Raw genomic sequence first — 21,115 nt, forward strand, 5'->3', positions numbered from 1 at the left:
GAGGTGAAGGAGTCCTCCTCTTTGGCTATCAGTGGGGTGGGGACTGGCCCAGGGCTCTTTTCATGATGTTCCTGATCTAGACTCAGTGGGGGTCATGAGTTGGGGGAAGCGTCATGGGTCACCCCGCACCACTCCCTCACTACTTTCGTTCCTGGCTTCAGGCAAGGGATGAAAACTTGGCCCCAGAGATGACTCTCCCTGCCTTGCTCTCCTTCCCACTGCTGTCCCCAATGACACCTCGCTGGTCCTCAGGCTTGCCTGTCAGCTTGTCTCACCCAGGCCACCAGAGAGATCTGGCTAGACCCTCATCTTATTCTTCCCCTTCTGTGACTCTCAGCTGCCCTTTAGCCATATCTCCAAGGCCAATTAGGATTTGCTCCATCCTTTCTTTTTCAACCCCTTCCTGATTCCCGCTTCTGCCACCAATACTTACTGTCTTTGCCTGCCTGTCCCCATGTCGGAGTCCCTTCCTGCCTAAGCCCCTGCCAGACAAATGGGGTCTTTGCATGAGGTGTGGGTGTGTTCACTGAAGGCACTAGGCCCACTTTTTATGCTGTTTCTAGCTTTTTGTTACTAGAACAGATGTGCCGCACTTAAAATGATTTTGAAGTTACAAAGTAAAAGGAAGGGGGCGGGGAGGAAAAACATCCAAATTCTTAAAAGCAGCCAAATTGTTTAAAACCCATTAAAAAGTTGCCTGACTGCTCTGAAATGCACCAGCATGATCGATAAGTGAAAAACCAGCGATGGAGAATATTCATTTGAGGCCAGTTTTCATCCTTGTGATCAACTCCTCAGTTGTTTTCCTCAAATTGCTTTTAAACAAATTGTTTTCAATCAAAACAGATTTGGATTGGGTCTCTTCACCCATTTTCCCAAAGGGCTCGCCCCTAGGGAGGGGTGAGTGCCATTCCCTAGCCCCCACCCCAATGCTGGGCTTGCTTTGTTCACTAAGCCTGAGTCATGGAACAAGGGGCCCTGGCTCACGGGAGATGGGTCTCCAGTCTGGGAGCCAGCTGCCTCCACCTGACCTCTTCTTCCTCTGCCTGACCTCTTCTTCCTCTGCCTGACCTCTTCTTCCCCTGCCTGACCTCTTCTTCCCCTGCACGTACTGGACACAGACAGCAACCAAAGTGTCAAATGTCAAAGGTCCCGTTTATTGCAGCAACCCCGGAAAGAAAAAAAGTAAATAAACAGATCCATGCACTCAACTCCCTTGAAAAAGGGTGGGGCCGAGGGGAGGGGAATGAGAGACCAAAGAGAAGCAGAAATCAGGAAAGAGAACTGGAGAGTCATCCATAAAAAGGCAGAGAGAGATGGGCATCAAAAAAAAAAAAAAAAGACAAAAGGAGAGATCAATAAAGAAGGGACAAAAATGAAAAAAACGCATTGATAGAAATACAGAGGCAGAAAACGGAAGCTGGGGTGGGGGAAGGAGTGAGGGGAGAAAAAGTACAGGAAAGGAGAGAGAGGACACGACAGATAATTTTTAAGGGATACAGGCAGAGTGGTAAGGACCCCTGCGGGCCCCAGTGGCCCTTGTGTGGCAGCCCCTAGGGAGCTATGGTAGTCCCTAGGGGTCCCCAGCAGTGCTGATGACGTGGAAGAGTGTGACATTGTAGAGCACCTGGTGGCCGTTGTTCCAGGTGTAGAGCGCCCGCTCCCGGGGGTTGTAATCCAGCATGGAGATGTGGGAGTACTGGTTGTGAAAGGGCACGTCCGTGTACTCGTAACTGGACGTGTTGGTGAAGTAGGCAAAGTAGACCTTGGCCCCGGCCAGGTGCGAGTTGGTCACGTAGAGCACACCACAGATCATAAAGGCCTCGCCAGCGCTGCGCTTGGGGTAGCCGGTGTCCCAGGACCGCATGACCTCAAGGGTGTGCGGGTCCAGCCGGCTGACCACAATGTTGCCTGCGTTCTGGTTGGTGGTATACACGGCCCAGAGCCCGCTCTCGTCCACCATGAAGTCCATGTCAGAGAAGCCTCCCCAAGAGTAGGGGAAGGTGTTGTTGTAACCTGCCCCTGGGAGGCTCCTCTGCACGAGCACGGAGCGCGAGCGGAAGTGGTACTTGACTACCACATTGCTCTGGTACTTGTTATAGAAGAGGGAACCGTTGTATACCACGTGGCCGGTGCCTGCCCACGGCTGGGGCAGCAGGTGCTGGATAAAGTTCTGGCCTTTGATGAAGTCTCCTAGAGTGCGGAATTCCAGGACCCGCCGGCCTTTGTAATAGCCATCCATGTACCAGACCTATCAGAGCACCCATTAGTCACTGGGGGAACCACCACCCATGACCCCAGGTTCCCAGCAACTAGTTAGCAATCAACCATGATCATTAAAGATCAACAGTCACTAAGTGGTCATTATTCAGTCATGGGACTTCCAGAGACCATTCATGACCAACCATAGTCCCAATGGCTGAGATCATTTTGTCAGTGAGTTCCTTGAAACAGACACTATGTGGTTAGTGCTTGAACTGTAAGGATCATGGGAAATTGCAGTCCCTGGGGATTCATTTGGCCCTGAAATTAACTGGTCATTGGGTATTGGATGGTCAGTGGTCACTGGGCAGTCCTGAGTGATAAAAACGTCACTTGAATTCATTGCCCATGGGTAACCCCTGTAGCCATGAGGTGACCCAGTTTGTCATCATGATCATTACCCCCTTTAACATTTGTGAGTGCCCTTAATAGTGTTGGTTATTGGGCTAAGCAGCTTATATGCTTTAATGCTGATACTATCATGACCATCTTGAAGATGAGGACATTGAGGCTCAGAGACATTAAGGAACCTGCCCAAGATTCCCTAGCAAAGAAGTAGTGAAACTGGGATATAAATCTGATTCTGAACTCAAGCTTTTAATCACTTGATTGAACCACCTTTTCCATAATGGCTGGGAACCTAATGATAACGATAGGGTAGTGGCTAGTTACTACCTATAACCTATAGTATATACCGATAATGGCTAGTGACATGCAGTGGCCACCCAGTGACCAATATCAGTCATTAGGAAGGTCACTGTTGATGAAAGTTACTGGGTGGTTGATGGATGGTTGCTGTGGGTTCACAGGTGATAGACAATCATGACCATGGAGGCCACTGGAAGTCTGAATGCCACAGGGTGGTGCTGAGGAGGGAGTCTGTAGTCCTTGGGAAGGCACTGGTCACTGGGTACTTAGAGGTGAGTGGTCATTGGGAGCTGGTCAGTGATACTCAGGAACCATTAGTCTCTATACAGTCATTATAAGTCAACAGACTTTGGGATTCACTGGGCTGAAAGGCCCTTGGTCACTTGGTGGTCACTAGGCAGTCAAGGGGAGGTCCAAGGGCCCTGGGGTTACCACGATACCTTGGTCCTCAAGAGAGTCATTGCTGTGGAATCACTGGGCAGCCCTAGGCAGCTATAGGCTATGTCCCTCCCACACTCTGAGCCCTCGGGTTGGCACAGTCACTCACCCGGCTATCCGCACTGGGGGCCATTGTGTCAGTCATCCAGGAGCCGAAGCGAGACCCCATGGCCCGAATGGTGATGGGGTTACTGACCCCAGTCAGCTTCCCACAGCCTAGGGGCAGGAACAAGGGGAATGACGGTGGAGATGGGAAGAGTTCAAGGTAAGCAGAGCAAGGATGAGGTGTTGTGATCAAAACGGGAAGATCTAGGACAGGGGTGGGGGGGATCCAGATATCTGGTCCCAATATGGAGCCAGGTTGGGGGTCAAGGCCATTTCCAGCTTCTGGGTTCAGGTTTGACCTTGGGTAGGGAGATCAAGAGTCAAAGTTTAGAGGCTAGAAGTCAAAGCCATGCCCAGCTTCTGGGCACACAGGTGGTATTGGGGTTTGGTGTGGAGGTCAGGGGTCAGGGTCAAGAATCAAGTCATACCCAGCTTCTGGGCGCAGGCATGAAGCCGGGCCTCCAGAGCCATCACCCGCTGCTGCAGGTCTTCGTACCCGTAGGCGCCCATCTCTTCCTGGATGGCTGCAAGGCTGCTGGAGAGATTCCTCACCTCCTCCCGCAGGCGCACGATGGTCCGTGTGTCTGCCTTGTATTGTTCCAGGACCAAGCTCAGGGGCAATAGCTCTGTCATCCTGTCCTTCAGCTCCTGCCCAAGATGGAATCGTTTCCAATCCTGAATGCTGACCTTTGACCCATACCCAATGCCAACTTTTGACCCAAACTTCACCTCTTTATCTTTAATGCATACCTAGCCCTTGATATTTGACCCACACTGGACCTGTGGATTCTAGGTCCCAGCCAACCCTCAGCTCTTCCCAGATGTGACCGCACTCTTGGAACTAATGGTCCCAATTATCCCCTTGACTTCTGACCTGAACCCAGAAAAACCTACCTGGAAGCTCTTGGCTGAGAGGGACCCATCGGCTACCCGGAGCCGCGCATCCAGGCTCCGCATAAGAGTCTCCATGCTGCGCACATACTGGAGGTCACGATACGTCCGCAATTCAAGGACTTCCATGGACTGGGAGACATTCTGGACCTAGGGAGCAGGACAGCTAAGGAGGCAGAGATTCCTTTCCCACTGCCATCTCAGGAATGCTACAGACAAGGCCAAACACTCAACTGACTGGGCCGCCTTCTTCTCTCCAGATCTCACCAGGAACCTCCAAATGATATCCCCTATCCATCCATGCCTCTCCAGGCTCCTGCCTGGTCTGGCCACAACCACTACCATCTTCTCCCTGGTTCCCTGCTTCCACCCTCAAGCCCTGCACTCAGTCCCCCACAAGCAGCCAGAGTGAGCTTTTCAAAAACATTAGATCACCTCCCTCCCCTACTCACTGTGGCCTGCATGTCCTGCCCCCTCACCCTTCCTCTCTGCCTTCACAACACTCCAACCACCAGCCTATATTCCCTCTCAAACTCTAAGCTCCTTCTTCTTCAGGGCCTTTGTGCTTGCTGATCCCTCTACCTGGAATGCTGTTCCCCCCTTATCTTCCCATGGCTGGCTCTATCTCATCCTTCATGTCTCACCTCCTAAGACAGGCTTACCCTGAACACCCTGTCTGAAGTAGCAGATTACTCACTCTGCCCTTACGCAGTTATTTTCTTCACAGCTTAACCAGTATCTGGAATGGTCTTATTCATCTGCCTCATTCAGGTGAGGATAGACCCAGCATCTTGTCCACAGCTGAATCCCCAGTGCCCAACACTGGCACAAAGTAGGTGCTCAATAAGTACTTTCCATTTGAATGAATGAACTCAAATTCCCTTGCTCTGTCTTCCCCTGACCTGGCCTGTGGGCATCCTAGCTCCCACCCCCACCTGGCTAAGGTGAACTCAAAGACACCGCTGAGATTGCTCATTCAAACACACCAAATTTACTGAACAATTATTCGTGTTCTTGTAAGTTCTCAGAAACTCAACAGCCTGATACCTACCATGGACACCAATAGCCACTGTCAACAATCAGAGACAAAACTATTGGGGAAAGCAGTCCCAGTGTTGTGGGCAGGGCAGGGGCCTGAGGAGTTAATGAGTGAAAGACTCTGGGGCCGCCAAGTCTCCTCTCTGCTGAGCCTTCGCTTCCTCTTCTGTAGCCTGATGGTGGGAGGCTTGATGGTCCTTCTCAACAGCTACCTCAGAGCTGACTAGTGGGCAGTTCAGCTGGGTAGTGGCAAGGGTCAGCAGTGAGATTGTAAAGGGCACTGGCACAGCCTTGGAACGCATTGAATGGGGAGCATTTTATATCGATTGTGATAAGAGGGGGGAGGATTCTGCATGAGCTTCCTGGGGTGGAGGGTAAAACACTCTCTCCAAGGGACACAGAACGCCTTCTTGAGAAGGTGGGTCTGGTGAGTGGGGCATGGATGGAGGGGCCAGAACTCACACTGGAGAGGCTCCCATGATGATCCTAGGGTCCTCCCCCATCCCTGCCCCAGCGCTCAGCTTCTCCTCCAAAGACACATTGAATAGATACTGAAATATCCACAGAAGGGGAGCTGAATTCTCAGCCTGCTCAGAACAGTCCTTGTAGCCCCCATCTGGCCTGGGCTGACCTGGATGGGGTGGAGGGTAGGGTGGGAATTCTGCGGTGGTCTAGGTCCCTCGGGCACCTGAAAAGCTCTTACCTTCTCCATCAGCTGCCGCAGCTCACGACTGCGACCATCACGGGAGCAGGTAGTCTGCGCAGGGATGACCGCAGTGCAGATGCATTTCCCGTCGGGGGCCTGGGCAGAGGTGTACAGCTGCCAACCCTCCTCTGGGCTCTGGAAGAGGGTCTGCGGAGAGGTCAGGCTGGTGTCAGAGAGCAGCAACCCAATGGGAGCTTGCCCCACCCCCAAAGGGGGTGGAGAGAGCCTGGGGACAGGACAGATGCCCTTTGCTGGACCCCTGGGATGTGCCAGGCCATTGCTGAGTGCCCAGTGTGTGTGATCTCCGTTCCTCCTCAACAGCCCCATTTTTCAGATGGTAAGACTGAGGTACAGAGGGGTTAAGGAACACAAATGAAGCAATGGAGAAAACAAATTCACTCTCCTTTCTAGGGAATTGTGAGGTTTGAGCCCTTCCACAAGCTGGGAATTCATTATGTTCTTGCATACCTTCACACATACAACACCGCCTCCACAACCACCATTAGAACATAGACCCACTCAAAATGACCCCCAAACCTGAACTTCCCTCTTCGCTTCCCCAGCCCATGGTTACAGGTAGATTCTGGATATATCTCAGGGGCCACTAGGTGTGACCCTACTGTCCCTCTGCCTCTAAGAAGCCCAGGCAAGGTAATGACCAAAGAATGATAGAATCCTCACAGAGCTTTCTGGGCCCTTGACTAGAAGACTTCGCCTTCAGGCTCCTAAATTAAACTTCGGATCAGTTTACACCACTCAGATAATTCAGTGATCAGCTATGGTTGTGCTTCCCAAACCATGCTCCTTAGAACACTGATGATCTTACCAGGTGTGTTAGAAAACATGTCTGTGGTCAAATAAGCTTGTGCATTGTGGGTGAAACGTTTCTTTACTACAGGACTTATCAGAGCCTTTGAAATGCTAACATGTACAGGAACTCAAGAGAGCCATCATTTTCCCAATGTATTAAAAAACATATCTAGTGAGCAACTATTCTGGGCCAAGATAGGGTCTGGGCAGGGGCTAGGAAGAGAGAGTGAAGAAAACATACCCAGTCACTGCCCCTGGAGCTAGTAGGCAAGACAGACGTCAAACACATAACCCCACTGATGCATCTAGAAACACATGCTGCAGGGAGGACAGGGAGTGATGGGGGGTTTTATCCAGGCTGGGGGTCTCAGTAGGTGCCACAGGGAAGGGACATTTGAGCTGAACTTGAGGGATGAGTGAGTCAGATAGGGAGAGAGAAGGGGACAGTTTTGTCACCAAAAATTCTGACCAGCAACTGGAGGGACCTGAGGAACACAGTTCAGAAAGCACTGAGTTGCCCCCTGAATGGGGATGCCAGGCCCCCAGATCAGGCCCCCTAGAGCTTCCCCCGAACATAGAGGAGCCAGTCACAGCTCCCAATCCTTTTATTTTCAACAGGACATGATTTCATTCGCTCAACAAATATTTATTAAGCTCCTACTGGGTTTGGGTGGTTAATGTGTGTCTAGGGGCTCTGGTGGTGCCGTGGTTAAGCACTTGGCTGCTAACTAGCAATTGGTTGCTATCTAAAATGTTGGCGGTTTAAACCCATCCAGCAGCTCCATGGGAGAAAAGACCTGGTGATCTGCTCTGGTAAAGATTACAGCCTAGGAAACCCCACGGGGCAGTTTTACTCTGTCACACGGGATCGCTGTAAGTGGACATTGACTCAACGGCACCCAACAACAACAGCCACATGTGTCAGACTCTATCATGGATGTTGAAAACAAGGCAGTGAACAAAATCCACCGAAATCCCCACCCTCTAGGAGTTTCGTTAACCCAAACCCGTTGCCACCAAGTCATTTCCAACTCACAGCGACCCCACAGGACAGAGTAGAACTGCCCCATAAGGTATCCAGGGAGCGACTGGTGGATTCAAACTGCCAACCTTTTGGTTAGCAGCTGAGTGCTTAATCACTGTGCCACCAGGACTCCAAGAGAAGGGAGAGAAAAGTAAATAAGAAAGTATTTAAGGCGGTGATGAGTGCCAGAGAGAAAAGTAATGCAGGGAAGAATGAATGGGGGATGCTGGGGTTGCGAGGCGGTGGTGGTTGTTATATGTGCCATCAAGTCGGTTCTGAGCTGCAATTTTAGGGTCACCTGGGAAGACCTCCATAATTAGGTGTCATTTATGTAAAGACCTGAAGGAGGTGAAGGAGGGGTCACAAGGATGTCTGGGGAAGGGTGTTCTGGGCAGAGAGAACAGCAGGTGCAAAGGCCCTGAGGCAGGATTGTGCCCAGTGGGTTTGAGAAACATGCAGGAGGTCAGTATGGTTGGAACTGAGTGACCCAGGGAGAGAGTAGGGGGAGATGAGGACAGGGAGGTGGTGGGGCCTGAAAACCAGCTGCTGTAGAGTTAGTTCAGACTCATGTCGAACCCCAAGTGTGTCAGAGTAGAACTATGCTCCACAGGGTTTTCGATGACTGGTTTTTCAGAAGTAGATGACCAGGACTTTCTTCCAAGGTGAAGCTGGATGGACTTGCAACTCCACCCTTTCAGATAGCAGCTGAATGAGTTAGTCATTTGTGCTGCCCAAGGACTCTGGTGGGGGCTGAGGATTTTGGCTTTTAGTCTGAGTGAGAAGGAGGCGAAGCAGGGGGGAGCTGTCAGCAGGGATGGGGGTTCACAGCCTCCCTCTGGCTGCTGCGGGGAGAATGTAGGGGGTGAGGGTGGGAACTGGGAGGCCAGGACGGAGGCAGGTGCCCTGGACTGGGGGAGTGATAACGGGTGGTGGCCATCCAGGATGCATCCCTATGAGGGTGGAAGACATTCTGATAAAACCCAAAGTGTTTTACACAGAAGCAAAGCACCAGAATAGCTGATCATTCACCCAGCCGGTACTGACCACCTAGCAGAGTCTGTTCCCCGAGCTGTAGTGGAAGTAAGCCAGGTTGTGAGTTTCAAGCAATCCTGGGGACTCCAGCTATTAGCCTACCTTTTCTCTCCCACTCAATAGTCTTTTTTAAAAAAGCCTATTGGAAGGTGAGCAAGGGATGTAGTTGTGCAGATGGGTTTAACTCTTCCAATAATTTGTAAGAAAAATAAACAGTTCATTACCTTCATCCAAAACTGCTGTAATTAGTCATTCTTTGTGCCTTTTGTACACCCTTCCCAAGTCAGGGAAACCCCTTCTTTATGAGTCCATACCTCCCCCACGGGGGAACAGCAGTAACTCATCTTCCTTGCACCCAGATGCGATCCAGGTGGACCCGACACTCACAACCTTAAGTGGCCAGGATTACCCCGGCTGGGGGGCTTTCTCTGTGATCAGAGCTCCCCCTGCCATTGCAGGCAGGAAGTACCACCCACCCAGGAGTCCTCAACAATGGCACACGGGAGTTAGTCGAAAACGCCAGCCCTCTCCAGTGGGATACCACTGAGGGGCGCGTTCCACGCAGTCTCCCAGGCAGCCCCATCGAGACTGTGCTTCAGTTGCCGGCAGCTGCAACCTGCTCATTAACCCACCCTGCCACGGGCTTCCCAGCTCTCCGCCCGTCTCACTTCCTCGCTCCCCCACCGCTGCTCTTTGGAGTCCCTCCTAGATGAATCCTCACCTCAAGATCTGCTTCTGAGGCAGCCTGAACTAAAGCCAGAGGGGCAGCCCCCAAAAGCCTTCCCCATTGGTTCCGGGAGAATGCAGAACTAGCTTTGCCTCCTATCATGAAAAATCCGATTCTTTAAAAATAAATAAATAATGAACATGAGCCCAAGCAGCCCCGCCCGTACTCCCCTGGCTCTGATTCCCAAGCAATTTGGACAGAACCCCCCAAAGATTCTCCTTTGTGCAGAGACAAAGCAGCCCAGTACAACATAATTAACATCTCTTTTCTATCGTGTCTTTTGAAGCAAACAAGCCATTTTCTCTCAGCATATGAATATTGAATTGTAAAAGAGAAGAAAGATTTTAAGTGATGCAGAGAGAAGGCCTCCTTGGCTTTCCTAAAATAATTATCTGCGTTGGTCGCACCTCACAGGAGTGTTCTCTGCAGCAGTGTAATTAAACGCCTGGAGTTTGGCTGCCAAATCTCATCATGCAGAGATCCTGAGTTTTGTCCAAGAGGTTCAAGTTCAAATATGCAGTCAAGCTCATGTCCCCAGGAACCAATTAAATGTCCTGGAGGGCTCAATGTTTGGGAGTCCAAACGCCAGCTCTCCCAGACCAGGTTGAGCTTGGAACCAAAGTCACGAGCTCTTGGAGGTCAGAGCCCTAGGGACAGAGAATGGCTTATCCGAAGGGAAATGCTTGTAACAGCAGGTGTGAGAGCCCCAGAACTCTTCAGATACAGAAAACCCCAGTCGGGTGGCTTGTTTCACCTGGGATGGCAAACATGCTCGAGAAGCAAGCCACACTCTTGGCTGAGCCTCTGGTTCAGAGTTTAATATTCCTGCTAATGGGCTCTAAGAGGGTAAGCTATCGGCTCAAGAAGCTGTTCCTCAAATCACCTTTTCTGGCTGGGATTTTTAAAATACTTTCACTAGGCTGCTGCCCCAATTAAGCACCAGCCTCCGTAACAGGTCCAGGATTAACTGAGTATGAGACATGCAAGAAAAGTTTTTCTTGCTGTTATGCCTGGGATCATCAGCTCAGCTTCCAGCTCCACCCCCTAACATCTTGGTTCAGAAACAATTCCTGGTGCTTCCTGGGGGCCAACGAACTTCTACAAGATCCTGGGGTCAGCCATCCATTGAGCGTTGGCTCTCCGGGATTAGCCAACAGAAACAGAGCTCAAGAGGCTGCCTCTTAAAAAGATGAGGACATTACTGTGTTTGAGGCCGGAGAATTCAATCACGAAGCAAAGGCAACTTGGGGTTTATTATATTTATTTGTACCCTGCCACGTTCCAGAGGGAAACCCTGGTGGCGTAGTGGTTAAGTGCTACGACTGCTAACCAAAGGTCCGCAGTTCGAATTCACCAGGCGCTCCTTGGAAACTCTATGGGATAGTTCTACTCTGTTCTATAGGGTTGCCATGAGTCGGAATCAACTCGACGGCAATGGGTGGTAGTGGTGGATGTTCCAGAGAGGACTCCACGTGGCTTACAAGGATATGCAAAATACCACAAGACAGCTCAAATTAAATATGAGAGCAGGAATTAGACAGTTTGCCAATCCATAGCCAAAGCGTGAAGATTTCTGCATTTGCATTTAACCCAGCCAATTAAGATTCTAAGAATTTGGCCCAGGGAATCGTGTAGACAACCATTCGGTTGTACAAGGATGTTTAAACAACGGGAAAACCGGAATTTTCCCTCCAAGTACCTGATGGGGGTGGGGAGGGGGTTGAATTCAAAACTTAAGATGCATCCACAGGATGGGATACAATGCAGTCATTAAATGTTGGAGGTTGGCAAGGATTTTTATGTCGCTGGGAAAAACAGGTTTTTCTGATGACTAAGTCGTTGGTCTTGCAAAATTCTATCATGCTATCTCCCCAGTTGTTTCTATCACCAAGGCCATATTTATTTTCCAACTACTGATACTTCTTCTTTGTCTCCAACTTGCTAATTCTAGTCACCAGTAATTATCAATTGCATCTTGATCACATGTTTGATCAGTTTCAGATCGCAGAAGTTGGTAAAATCTTCAGTTTCTTCATCTTTGGCATTAGCAGTTGGTGCATACATTTGAATACTTTGTACATGTTATCAGAAGGGACCAATCCCTGGAGAAGGACATCATGCTTGGTAGAGAATCAGCAAAAAAGAGGAAGGCCCTCAACAAGATGGAATGACACAGTAGCTACAACAATGGGCTCAAACACAGCAATGATTGTGAGGATGGTGCAGGACCAGGCAACATTTCGTTCTGTCGTACATGGGGTTGCTATGAGCTGGAACTGACTGGACGGCATCTAACGACAACAGGGATTTTTATAGCCATCTTTAAATTTATCCTATATTCTAAATTTTCTACAATGAACACAGATTGTTCTTGTAAAGATTTTTTTCAAGTTCCTTTTAACATTTTTTGCAAGGGAGAAAAGGAAGAAAAACAAAAAGTGGGGACATAAAACAGAGCCAAAAATGAGGCTAAGAAAAACTCATCCTTTAAAAACCTGAACAACCAGCATATGGTTGGGCCATAAATTTGGCTCCAAGCTTCTTAGCAGCCAACTCAAAAAGGGAAAGCTGGTCATTTATGCGATCCCTGGTGTCTTGAAACAAAGGCATCCAGATGCTCAGGAGAAAACTGAACTATTTTTGGTACCAAGAGCAGGCAGGGATTTCTCCCACGGTCCTCCCAAAATGGATTCTGTGTGATGTCACCAGCGTCTTTCTGGACAACATCCTTACGATAGAAACAACTTGTTTTTTCTGGATGTTTCTTATTCCTACTTGGGATAGCAGAGTAGAGCTGGACGATTAAGGGCTGGGTTCTGGGATTGGGCTGCCTGGGTTTGTGTCCTGGCTCAAACACTCATTTGCTGTGTGACCTGGGAAAACTGTTTAGCCTCTCTGGGTCTCAGTTTCCTCATCTGTAAAGTGGAGATAATAAGGGCTCCTACCTCACAGAGTTGTTAGGAGGGGTGAATGAATGAATAACATATGTGCAATTTGTACAGTCATCTATGTGGAGCAAGCCCTACATAAGTGTTTGCTACTATTACTATTGAAAAGCAAAGACATCACCTTGATGACTAAGATGCACCTGACCCAAGCCATGGTCTTTTCAAGCACCTCATATGCATGTGAAAGCTGGACAATTAAAAAGGAAGACAGTAGACGAATTGATACATTTGAACTGTGGCATTGGTGAAGAAAATTAAATGTACCATGGACTGCCAAAACAATGAACAAATCAGTCTTAGAAGAAATACTACCAGAATGCTCCTTAGAAGCAAGGGTGGTGAAACCTTGTCAAGTTCACTTTGGACATGTCATCAGAAAGACCAGTCGTTAGAAAAGGACACCATGGTTGGTCAAGTAGAGGTGAGAGAAAACTAGGGAAGCCCTCAAGGAGATGGAATGACACAACAGCCAAAACAATGGACTCACACATGGACTCCAAAGATCATGAAGATGGCACAGGGCCAGGCAACATTTTGTTCTGTTATACATAAGGTCACCATGAGCTGGAGCTGACATGATGGCAACTAGCAACGGTTACTTTTATTATTATTATTGGTAGTAGTAGTGTAATCCTCATAACACTCTAATGATCAATTTAGTAACTCTTCCTGGGGTCAAAATTGAGACAGAAATAGACGAACCTCATATCCTTCAAAGTCCTGTGGAGGCGTGAGGCTAAGGTTGCCAGACGAAGGCAGAGGAAGCCTGATTGTGGGGAAAGAAGGGCAAGAGCATACGGCCACACGAAGATGGGGGAGACACTTGCTCTACCCTAGACCCACATGGTCCAACACAGCTTCCTATCCTAGAGCATCTCCTTGATGTAACTTGGGGGGTTTCTGTTTCTTTCAAGAAGCACACATCTACAGGGCATCAAGCTGGGGCCGGGCTGACACTGCCTTGGTTTCCTGTCCCATCCTCTCTAGTTATCTTTCCTTTACTGGAACATGTCATGTGTTCCCCACCTCCAGGCCTTTACACTGGCTGGGCCATCAACACTCGCCTGTCTCATGGCCCGGCTAATGCTTCCCTATCATAGCTCGGGCTCAAGCATAAATGTCTTCCAAAGCAGCCTTCGCTGTCCCTGCCATACGTCTCAGACATTCTTGAGGCATCCTGAGCTTTTTTCCTAACACATTTCTTACTGAGAACAGTGGTGGTTCGGTGGTAGAATTCTCGCCTTCCATGCGCGAGACACAGGTTTGATTCCCGGCCAATGCAACTCATACTCAGTCACCACCTGGCTGTCCATGGAGGCTTGTGTGTTGCTGTGATGCTGAACAGGTTTCAGTGGAGCTTCCAGACTAAGATTGGCTGGGAAGAAATGCCTGGTGATCTACTTCCAAAATATTAGCAAATGAAAACCTTATGGATCACAAAGGTCACATCTGTAGGACTGGGAAGTATTTTGTTCTGTTCTGCATGGGGTCACCATGAGTCAGGGGCCAACTTGATGGCAGCTTACACCATTTCTTACTATGTGTCAAGCTAAGCATATTAGCTTATTTAATTTTTATAACAACACTGTGATATATGAAGAAATGCGGCATAGAGAAGTCAAGTCTCCTGCCTAAAGCCTCACAGCCTGTAAGGATGGAGCTGGGATTTGCACACAGGTGGCCTGACTACATGGTCTACAGCGCCATGCTACACCCCACCCCCCTATCCTTCTCCTTCAAGCCCTGATCACCATGGCCGTTAGAATTTCATTGGTATGACCCCTGGTTCAAGACATGCCTCTGCCTCTGGACCCAAAATGGCACTAGGGCTGGGTGTTTTGTCTGTTTTGTTCACCACTGAATCCCCAGGACCTGGCACAATGAGTGTCTGTAGGATGATCAGACACCGAAGGGCCAGTGTGACAGAAAGCAAACATCTCAGATCTACTGTGAATTTTCCTTTTGCTACCAGCTGGCTCAGTCTCCCAGGGAGACCAGCGCCCGCAGGCTGGGCATAGCCGTGGCTGTTCTCTGACTACTGGGATGGCAGAAGGGCCGTTTGTGATGAATGGTCAGGGACATGCTTGTCTGCCACATTGGAGCCGCGGTGGGAGCCGTGTCCCTTTGGAGGGCTTGAGATAATAGCAGGCTGCCCTTGTCAAACCTCAAGATACTGGGCAAATCCCCCCTGAGTGATAAGCTTGACAAGCCTTAAAGAAGATATCGGCTCGCCCATGCCAAGCTGGAGAGCCAGGAGTCGCCAGAAGCCTCCCAAAGCCTCAGCAGCTGGTCTTTGCCTGTGACAGCCTTGTGGCTGGGGAGGGGCCAGGATGGGGGGTGACTTCGAGTCCTCAGAAGGAGTCCCAGATATCACCCACCCGTATATCATCCATTCATTCCCTTCCTCTTTCCCTCCCAGTACAATTAACCCATCTTGTCCCAAGAGGCAGGCAGCTCAGTACAAGTCTTGCTCTCTAAAGTCACTCTAGCCTTGGCAAAAGACCCCCATCGCCCACTGAGCCCCTGAACAGGCCAGTGCTTACATTCAAGGGGTTTTAGGCTCTGACATCACAATGACAACGTGGACCAAATCAATTAAATACAGAGGGAAGAGACAGGTTTCTAAGCTTGATGGACTTTTCCCCTGGAATCCTCAGTCCAGGGAAGGTATGAAGAAGGCTTATCCCTAAATGTGGTATCACCACACTCCCCCAACACACAGACACACAGACACACACACACACCTGTGGCAGCAGGAGGTGACATTTCTATGCAAGGAGAGGTTTCTTGGCATCACAACGATGACAACCATAATAATAATAACCTAATATTTATTGAGCACCACCCCCCCACCAAGCCAGGCCCTGTTTTAAGTGCTTTGCAGCTAATTTCTCACCAGCCTCTAGAAGAAGCTTATGAGGTGAGCCATAATAAAATGGATCTGCCACTTCCTCACTGTGAAATCACTTTGCCTCTGACATTTGTAAACCAAAAAACCAAACCTGTTGCCATTGAGTCAATACTGACTCATAGTGACCCAGAACTGCCACCAGAACTGCCCCATCGAGTTTCCAAGGAGTACCTGGTGGATTCAAACTGCCAACCTTTTGGTTAACAGCTGCAGCTCTTAACCACTACACCACCAGGGTTTCCTGACATTTGTAAAGTGGGGATAAAAACTGACCCTCAGCAAGCACACACACAATGAGGCGTAAGCTGCTTGATGGCAGGGAGATGTCTGCTCTGCCCACTGCTGTAGAGGCAAGTGTCTGGTATATAGGAGGTGGGCTGCTCAGCTGCCAACACACTCAGATTCATTCCCTTTCCTCCTCTGCCCTACTCTATACTACAGAGAACTACATTGCCCACAATCCCTTGTTCTCTGACATCCAGGAAGATTCAGCCAACGAGAGGCAACAATGGAAGACTGGAGGGTGGGAGAAAGGGAGAAGCAGTGGTACTTACCCACCTTCTCTGCTTCTAGGGCCCGGATGGTGCAGTGGTTAAGAGCTGAGGCTGCTAACCAAAAGGTTGGCAGTTCAAATCCACCAGTCGCTCCTTGGAAACCCTATGGGGCAGTTCTACCCTGTCCTATAGACAGGGTCGTGAGTCAGAATCAACATGACTCTGCTTCTTGTGCTCTGGCAGTGGCTGCGTCTCGGTGGCTCAGCCCCCACTGGTAGTCCTGGCTCCTGGGCTCCATTTGTATCACCTTTCCTTTCTGATCCCCCAGCCTTAGGGGGATAAAGGCTCTCTGCTGTTGCCAACCTCGGAGTTTCTTCTCTATTCCCTGTTTAGTTTCTCATCTCTTCCGCCATCTGTGTAACAAAATCCCTGAACTAAAACTCTTAAGAGATAAATCCCTAGAAGAGTTCTGTTTCTCTGGCCAGCCCCTGGGGGATATAGTAACTGTTGAATAAATATCTGTGAATGAACAGACAGCTGTAGAGTTTAAGAGCAAAACCTGCTTATGTCCAAATTCTGATCTGCTTCTTTCTAACTGTGTGACCTTGGGCAAGTATCTTCACCTCTCTGTGCCTCTCTTAACTTCTCTGCTTTCTCATCTGTAAGTTGGGATCCAATGGTCCTGCCTCACAGGGCTGTTGTGTTACAGTGCCTGGTACAGAGTGAGTGCACAGTCAGCGGAGGTTTATTATCAACATAGAATTGTTCCATGCCTACTCAACATGTTTTTTAAATAAACTTTTATTTTGAAGTAATTTTAAATTTACAGAAAAGTTGCAAAGAGAGTACAGAGTCACCCCATACCCCTCACTCAATTTTCCCTCTTGTTAACATCTTACATAACCATGGTACATTTGTCACAACTAGAGAGGTCCGTATTGGGCAAACCTGCTGCAAAAGACCTCTTTAAAGTGTTCAAAAGTGAAGGCATCACTTTAAGGACTCAGGTGTGCCTGACTCAAGCCACGGTGTTTTCAATCCCCTCATACGCATGTGAAAGCTAGACAATGAACAAGGAAGACCTAAGAATTGATGCCTTTGAATTAGGGTATTGGTGAAGACTTTGAATATACCATGAACTGCCAGAAGAACGAACAAACCTGTCTTGGAAGAAGTATGCCAGAATGCCCCTTAGAAGGGAGGATGGCGAGACTTCGTCTCACATACTTTGGATATGTTATCAGGAGGGATCAGTCCCTGGAGAAGGACATCATGCTTGGAAAAGTAGAGGGTCGGCAAAAATGAGGAAGACGGTCAACAAGATGGATTGACACAGTGGCAGCAATGATGGGCTTAAGCATAACAACTACTGTGAGGATGGTGAAAGACTGGGCAGTGTTTCATTCTGTTGTACATAGGTTCGCCATGAGTCTGGACGGCACCTAACAACAAGAGGGCAGTGGTCGTTCAGTGGTAGAATTCTTGCGTTCCATGCGGAAGACTTGGGTTCAGTTCCCAAGCACAGCTACCACCTGTCTGTCAGCAGAGTCCTGCGTGTTGCTGTGATGCTGAACAGATTTCAGCAGAGCTTTCAGACTGAGACAGACTAGGAAGAAAGGCCTGGCGATCTACTTCCAAAAATCAGCCAATGAAAACCCTATGGATCACAACTTTCCCCTCTCTTTTAGCATGGTGTCCCCATGAGTCAGGGGCTGACTTGATGGCAGCTAAGGACAGCAACAAAGAAACCAACATTTGGTACAACACTAAACTCCAGACTTTATTTGGATTTCAGTATTTTTTTCCACTAATGTCCTTTTTCCTAGTCCAAGGTCCCTCACTGCATTTAATTGTCACATCTCTTCAGTCTCCTCTGGTCTGTAACAACTCCTCAGTCTGTCCTTGGTTTTCATGACCTTGACAGTTTTGGGGAGTACTGGCCAGGTATTTTGTCAAATGCCCCATCGGCTTTTAAGGGCAGGAACCGGGTCTGAATTCCTCCCCCCCCCGCCACCCGCCCCCACTGGCATTTCCCTGCCTGGTGCGGTAGCTGCTCCGGAGATATATCCTGAATGAATGAATATGTGGCAGGCAGATTCCTTTATTTCTTTACTCTCCCCCACCCCGTGTTCTGTAGACATCCACGCCAGAGGCTAGATCTAGAAAAGTTCACAGGGAAATAAAAGCCCTTCTCCTTTCAGAAAGGCTCGTTTTTGATCCTTTCTTTGTAGACATCAAGGATTCATTTCTTTAATATTTAGGGGCCTTTGTACCAAAGAGAAGCAGCCACATTTGCATCAGACATCTCATTTTTCAGGGCAGCCAAGAGGGATGTTTCTAGCAAGATGGTGTTTTTTTCTTCCCAGAGCTGTCACTGGCCTCCTCAGCTTCCCCCTCCCCAGCCTTTGGACCTCTGCAGGGCGCAAGGAAGCGGGGGTCTGGAATTATTCACACACTGAGAGGCCCTCTCTGTCACAGCCAAATTAATTAGAAGCTCAAAAAGTTACCAGGACAGAGCTGACCTCGGGAGCTGGGGTGGGGCCCTGGCTGATGATGGAGATGAATTAAAAGCTTTGTTTCCCATCCCTCTAAATGGCTCAATATTTGCCATGGGGGCCAAGAGCTAGCCTTTGGGTGCACGGAGCGTGTCCCGTTTCTGACCCTTCCCATTACCCATTGCCATCAAGTCGATTCTGACTCATGGCAACCCTATAGGACAGAGCAGAACTGCCCCATAGGGCTTCCAAGGCTGTATCCTCTACGGAAGCAGACTGCCTGCCACATCTTTCTCCTGCAGAGTGGCTGGTGGGCTCGAACCGCTGACCTTTCAGTTAGCAGCCAAGTGTTTAACTACTGCACCACCAGGGCTCCTTTCCCTAACCTTAGCTGGTCAGAAGTGGAAATTCCCACTAACCACACAGGCCTGCAGGGCTGGCTGCTTTTTACTTCTCCCTTGGGAGGCCAAACCAAAGGCAGGGAATGTAAGAAAAATGTCCACAGTGAGGTAATTTCCTGTCACCGCAGTCCCTGCAGCTGGAAGACACTGGCCCAGGTTTAATCTCTCACCTGAAGTTTGTCAGAAGTAAAAATGAGCCAGGGTGAGCTTTTGAGACACTTCCCTCGACTTGTAGGAATTCAATTTCTAGCTCAGGCATAAATCTGCAACCATCAGCTCCCCAGGTGGGGGCTGGGGCTAGGCATATTGGCTGGGGACAGATTTCTGAAATCAATCCATCAGCGCATGGAAAAGGTCGTCATGGGGGGAAATTCATCTGTGGCTGGCTGAGGCATTTCACTCCAATGACCAGGGACGCCCCTGCACAAAATGGAGGTGTTTGCCACGAGGCTCCCAGGCAGAGGTAGGAAGGAAGGAGGCCTTGCAGGCAGGGAAGCATGGCCCGGAGGTGACAGGGGACCAACTTGCCAGCTAATAATTCAACCACAGGGAAAGCCAGGTCCCAGAGCTGCCTGAAAACCTACTTCCGTGGGCTCCTTCCTGCTAGATGCTGTGTGCCCCTGGGGGTGGCAAATTAATTTGAGGTCCAAACCCTTTATCACTTGGCTACACCTTGGAGTCACTGGGTGGTACAAACAGTTAACATACTCGCTGTTGACCGAAAGGCTGGTGGTTCAAGTCTATCCAGAGGTGCCACAGAAGAAAGACCTGGTGATCTACTTCCAAAAAATCAGCCATTGAAAGCCCTATGGATCACAGTTCTACTCGGACACACACAGGGTCACCATGAGTTAGGGCTGACTCAACGGCAGCTGGGCTTTGGTTTTCCAGGGTTTCAAAGGAACATGTCGCAAAGGCTATGATTTTCCCAGTGAAGGTGAGGTGGCCAAGCACGGTAATTAACAGTGCAGACTGTGGAGCCAGGTCACCTGGGTTCAAATCCAGCTTTTTCGTGTGACCGTGGACTAGTGATTTAATCACCCAGTGCCTCAGTTTCCCCAGCTGTAATATAGGGCTAATAACACCAATGTCCTGGTGGTGCAGTGGTTAGGAGGCTACTAACCAAAAGGTCAGCAGTTGGAATCCACCAGCCACTTCTTGGAAACTCTGGCCCGTCCTATAAGGTCACTCTGAGTCTGAATCAACTAGATGGCAATGGATTTGGTTTTTTGCTTTTTAATACCAACGTCAGTCATTGAGGCTGTTGCTAATATATTAAATGGCTTATCATACACAACATAAGTGTGATATAATTGACTAACCAAACCAAACCCATTGTCGTCAAGTCGATTCCGACTCACAGTGACCCTATAGGACAGGTACAACTGCCCTGTAGGGTTTCTAAGGAGTGGCTGGTGGATTCCAACTGCCGAACTTTTTGGTTAGCAGCCGAGTTCTTCACCATTGTGCCACCAGGTCTATGGAATGAAAATAAGCAAATATTTGCAGAGTGGGAACACCAAAAGGCAGCCGGGTGTCTGGAGGCCAGACAGCCTGAGTTTAAATCTTAGCTCTGCACCATTACCTTTTGCAATTTCCTTATTCTCTGTGCCTTGTCTCTCAAATGGGGGTGGCAGCTACCTCACTGGGGTGTTCCAAGGATTAAATTAGCTAATATATTTGAAGGGCTCAAAGCAGTAGTTCACAGTGAGTGCGCAAGAAAGGCCAGCTGCTGTTTTCCCTACAAAGGCAAATAGGACCACACCAAGCTTGCCATCCCAAGATTCACAGATTTACAAGGAAGAAAGACAAGTGAAGAGGCCATTATCATTCGGTGTGACAAGCTAGGTGAAGGGGAGCACAGGGCGCTTTCAGAGCAGAGGCTGGCTCTGGAACCTGGTTTCAGTGGTGGAGAGACAGCCCTTCTGGAAGAAGCAAGAGCTAAACAGACTTGACGGGTGACCTGGGTTCAGCAGGGTGGGGTGGAGGGCGTTCCAGGCAGAGGCAACAGCAGGGCCTGCAGGGAGACAGCATCTGTGCACCCTTCAAAGGTTTACTGAGCACATACTATGTGCCAGGCAGTGTTCTAGGCACGGGGACCACAGCAGTCAATGAGATGGGCAAAGATCCTTACCCCATAGAGGGCCCACTGTCATGGGAGCAGACACAGCACAGGGTGGGACCT

The 21,115-nt window shown here is 49.3% G+C and overlaps 1 protein-coding gene across 2 annotated transcripts in view; it reads right to left on the minus strand.

Annotated features, from left to right (window-relative positions):
* Positions 1-1,034: 1,034 nt before the first annotated feature.
* Positions 1,035-21,115, minus strand: part of OLFM2 (olfactomedin 2) — a 64,639-nt gene continuing 44,558 nt past the window's right edge. For both annotated transcript variants that reach the window (XM_049876812.1, XM_049876811.1), the window contains exons 2-6: positions 6,086-6,235; positions 4,348-4,494; positions 3,882-4,101; positions 3,458-3,564; positions 1,035-2,251 (exon numbers count right to left, since the gene is read on the minus strand). In XM_049876812.1, coding sequence (XP_049732769.1) covers positions 1,574-2,251; positions 3,458-3,564; positions 3,882-4,101; positions 4,348-4,494; positions 6,086-6,235 — 1,302 coding nt within the window. In that variant the 3' untranslated portion in view covers positions 1,035-1,573. The remainder of the gene's footprint in view (positions 2,252-3,457; positions 3,565-3,881; positions 4,102-4,347; positions 4,495-6,085; positions 6,236-21,115) is intronic.

This window comes from Elephas maximus, chromosome 3 (genome assembly GCF_024166365.1).
Source record: "Elephas maximus indicus isolate mEleMax1 chromosome 3, mEleMax1 primary haplotype, whole genome shotgun sequence".
NCBI lineage: Eukaryota > Metazoa > Chordata > Mammalia > Proboscidea > Elephantidae > Elephas > Elephas maximus.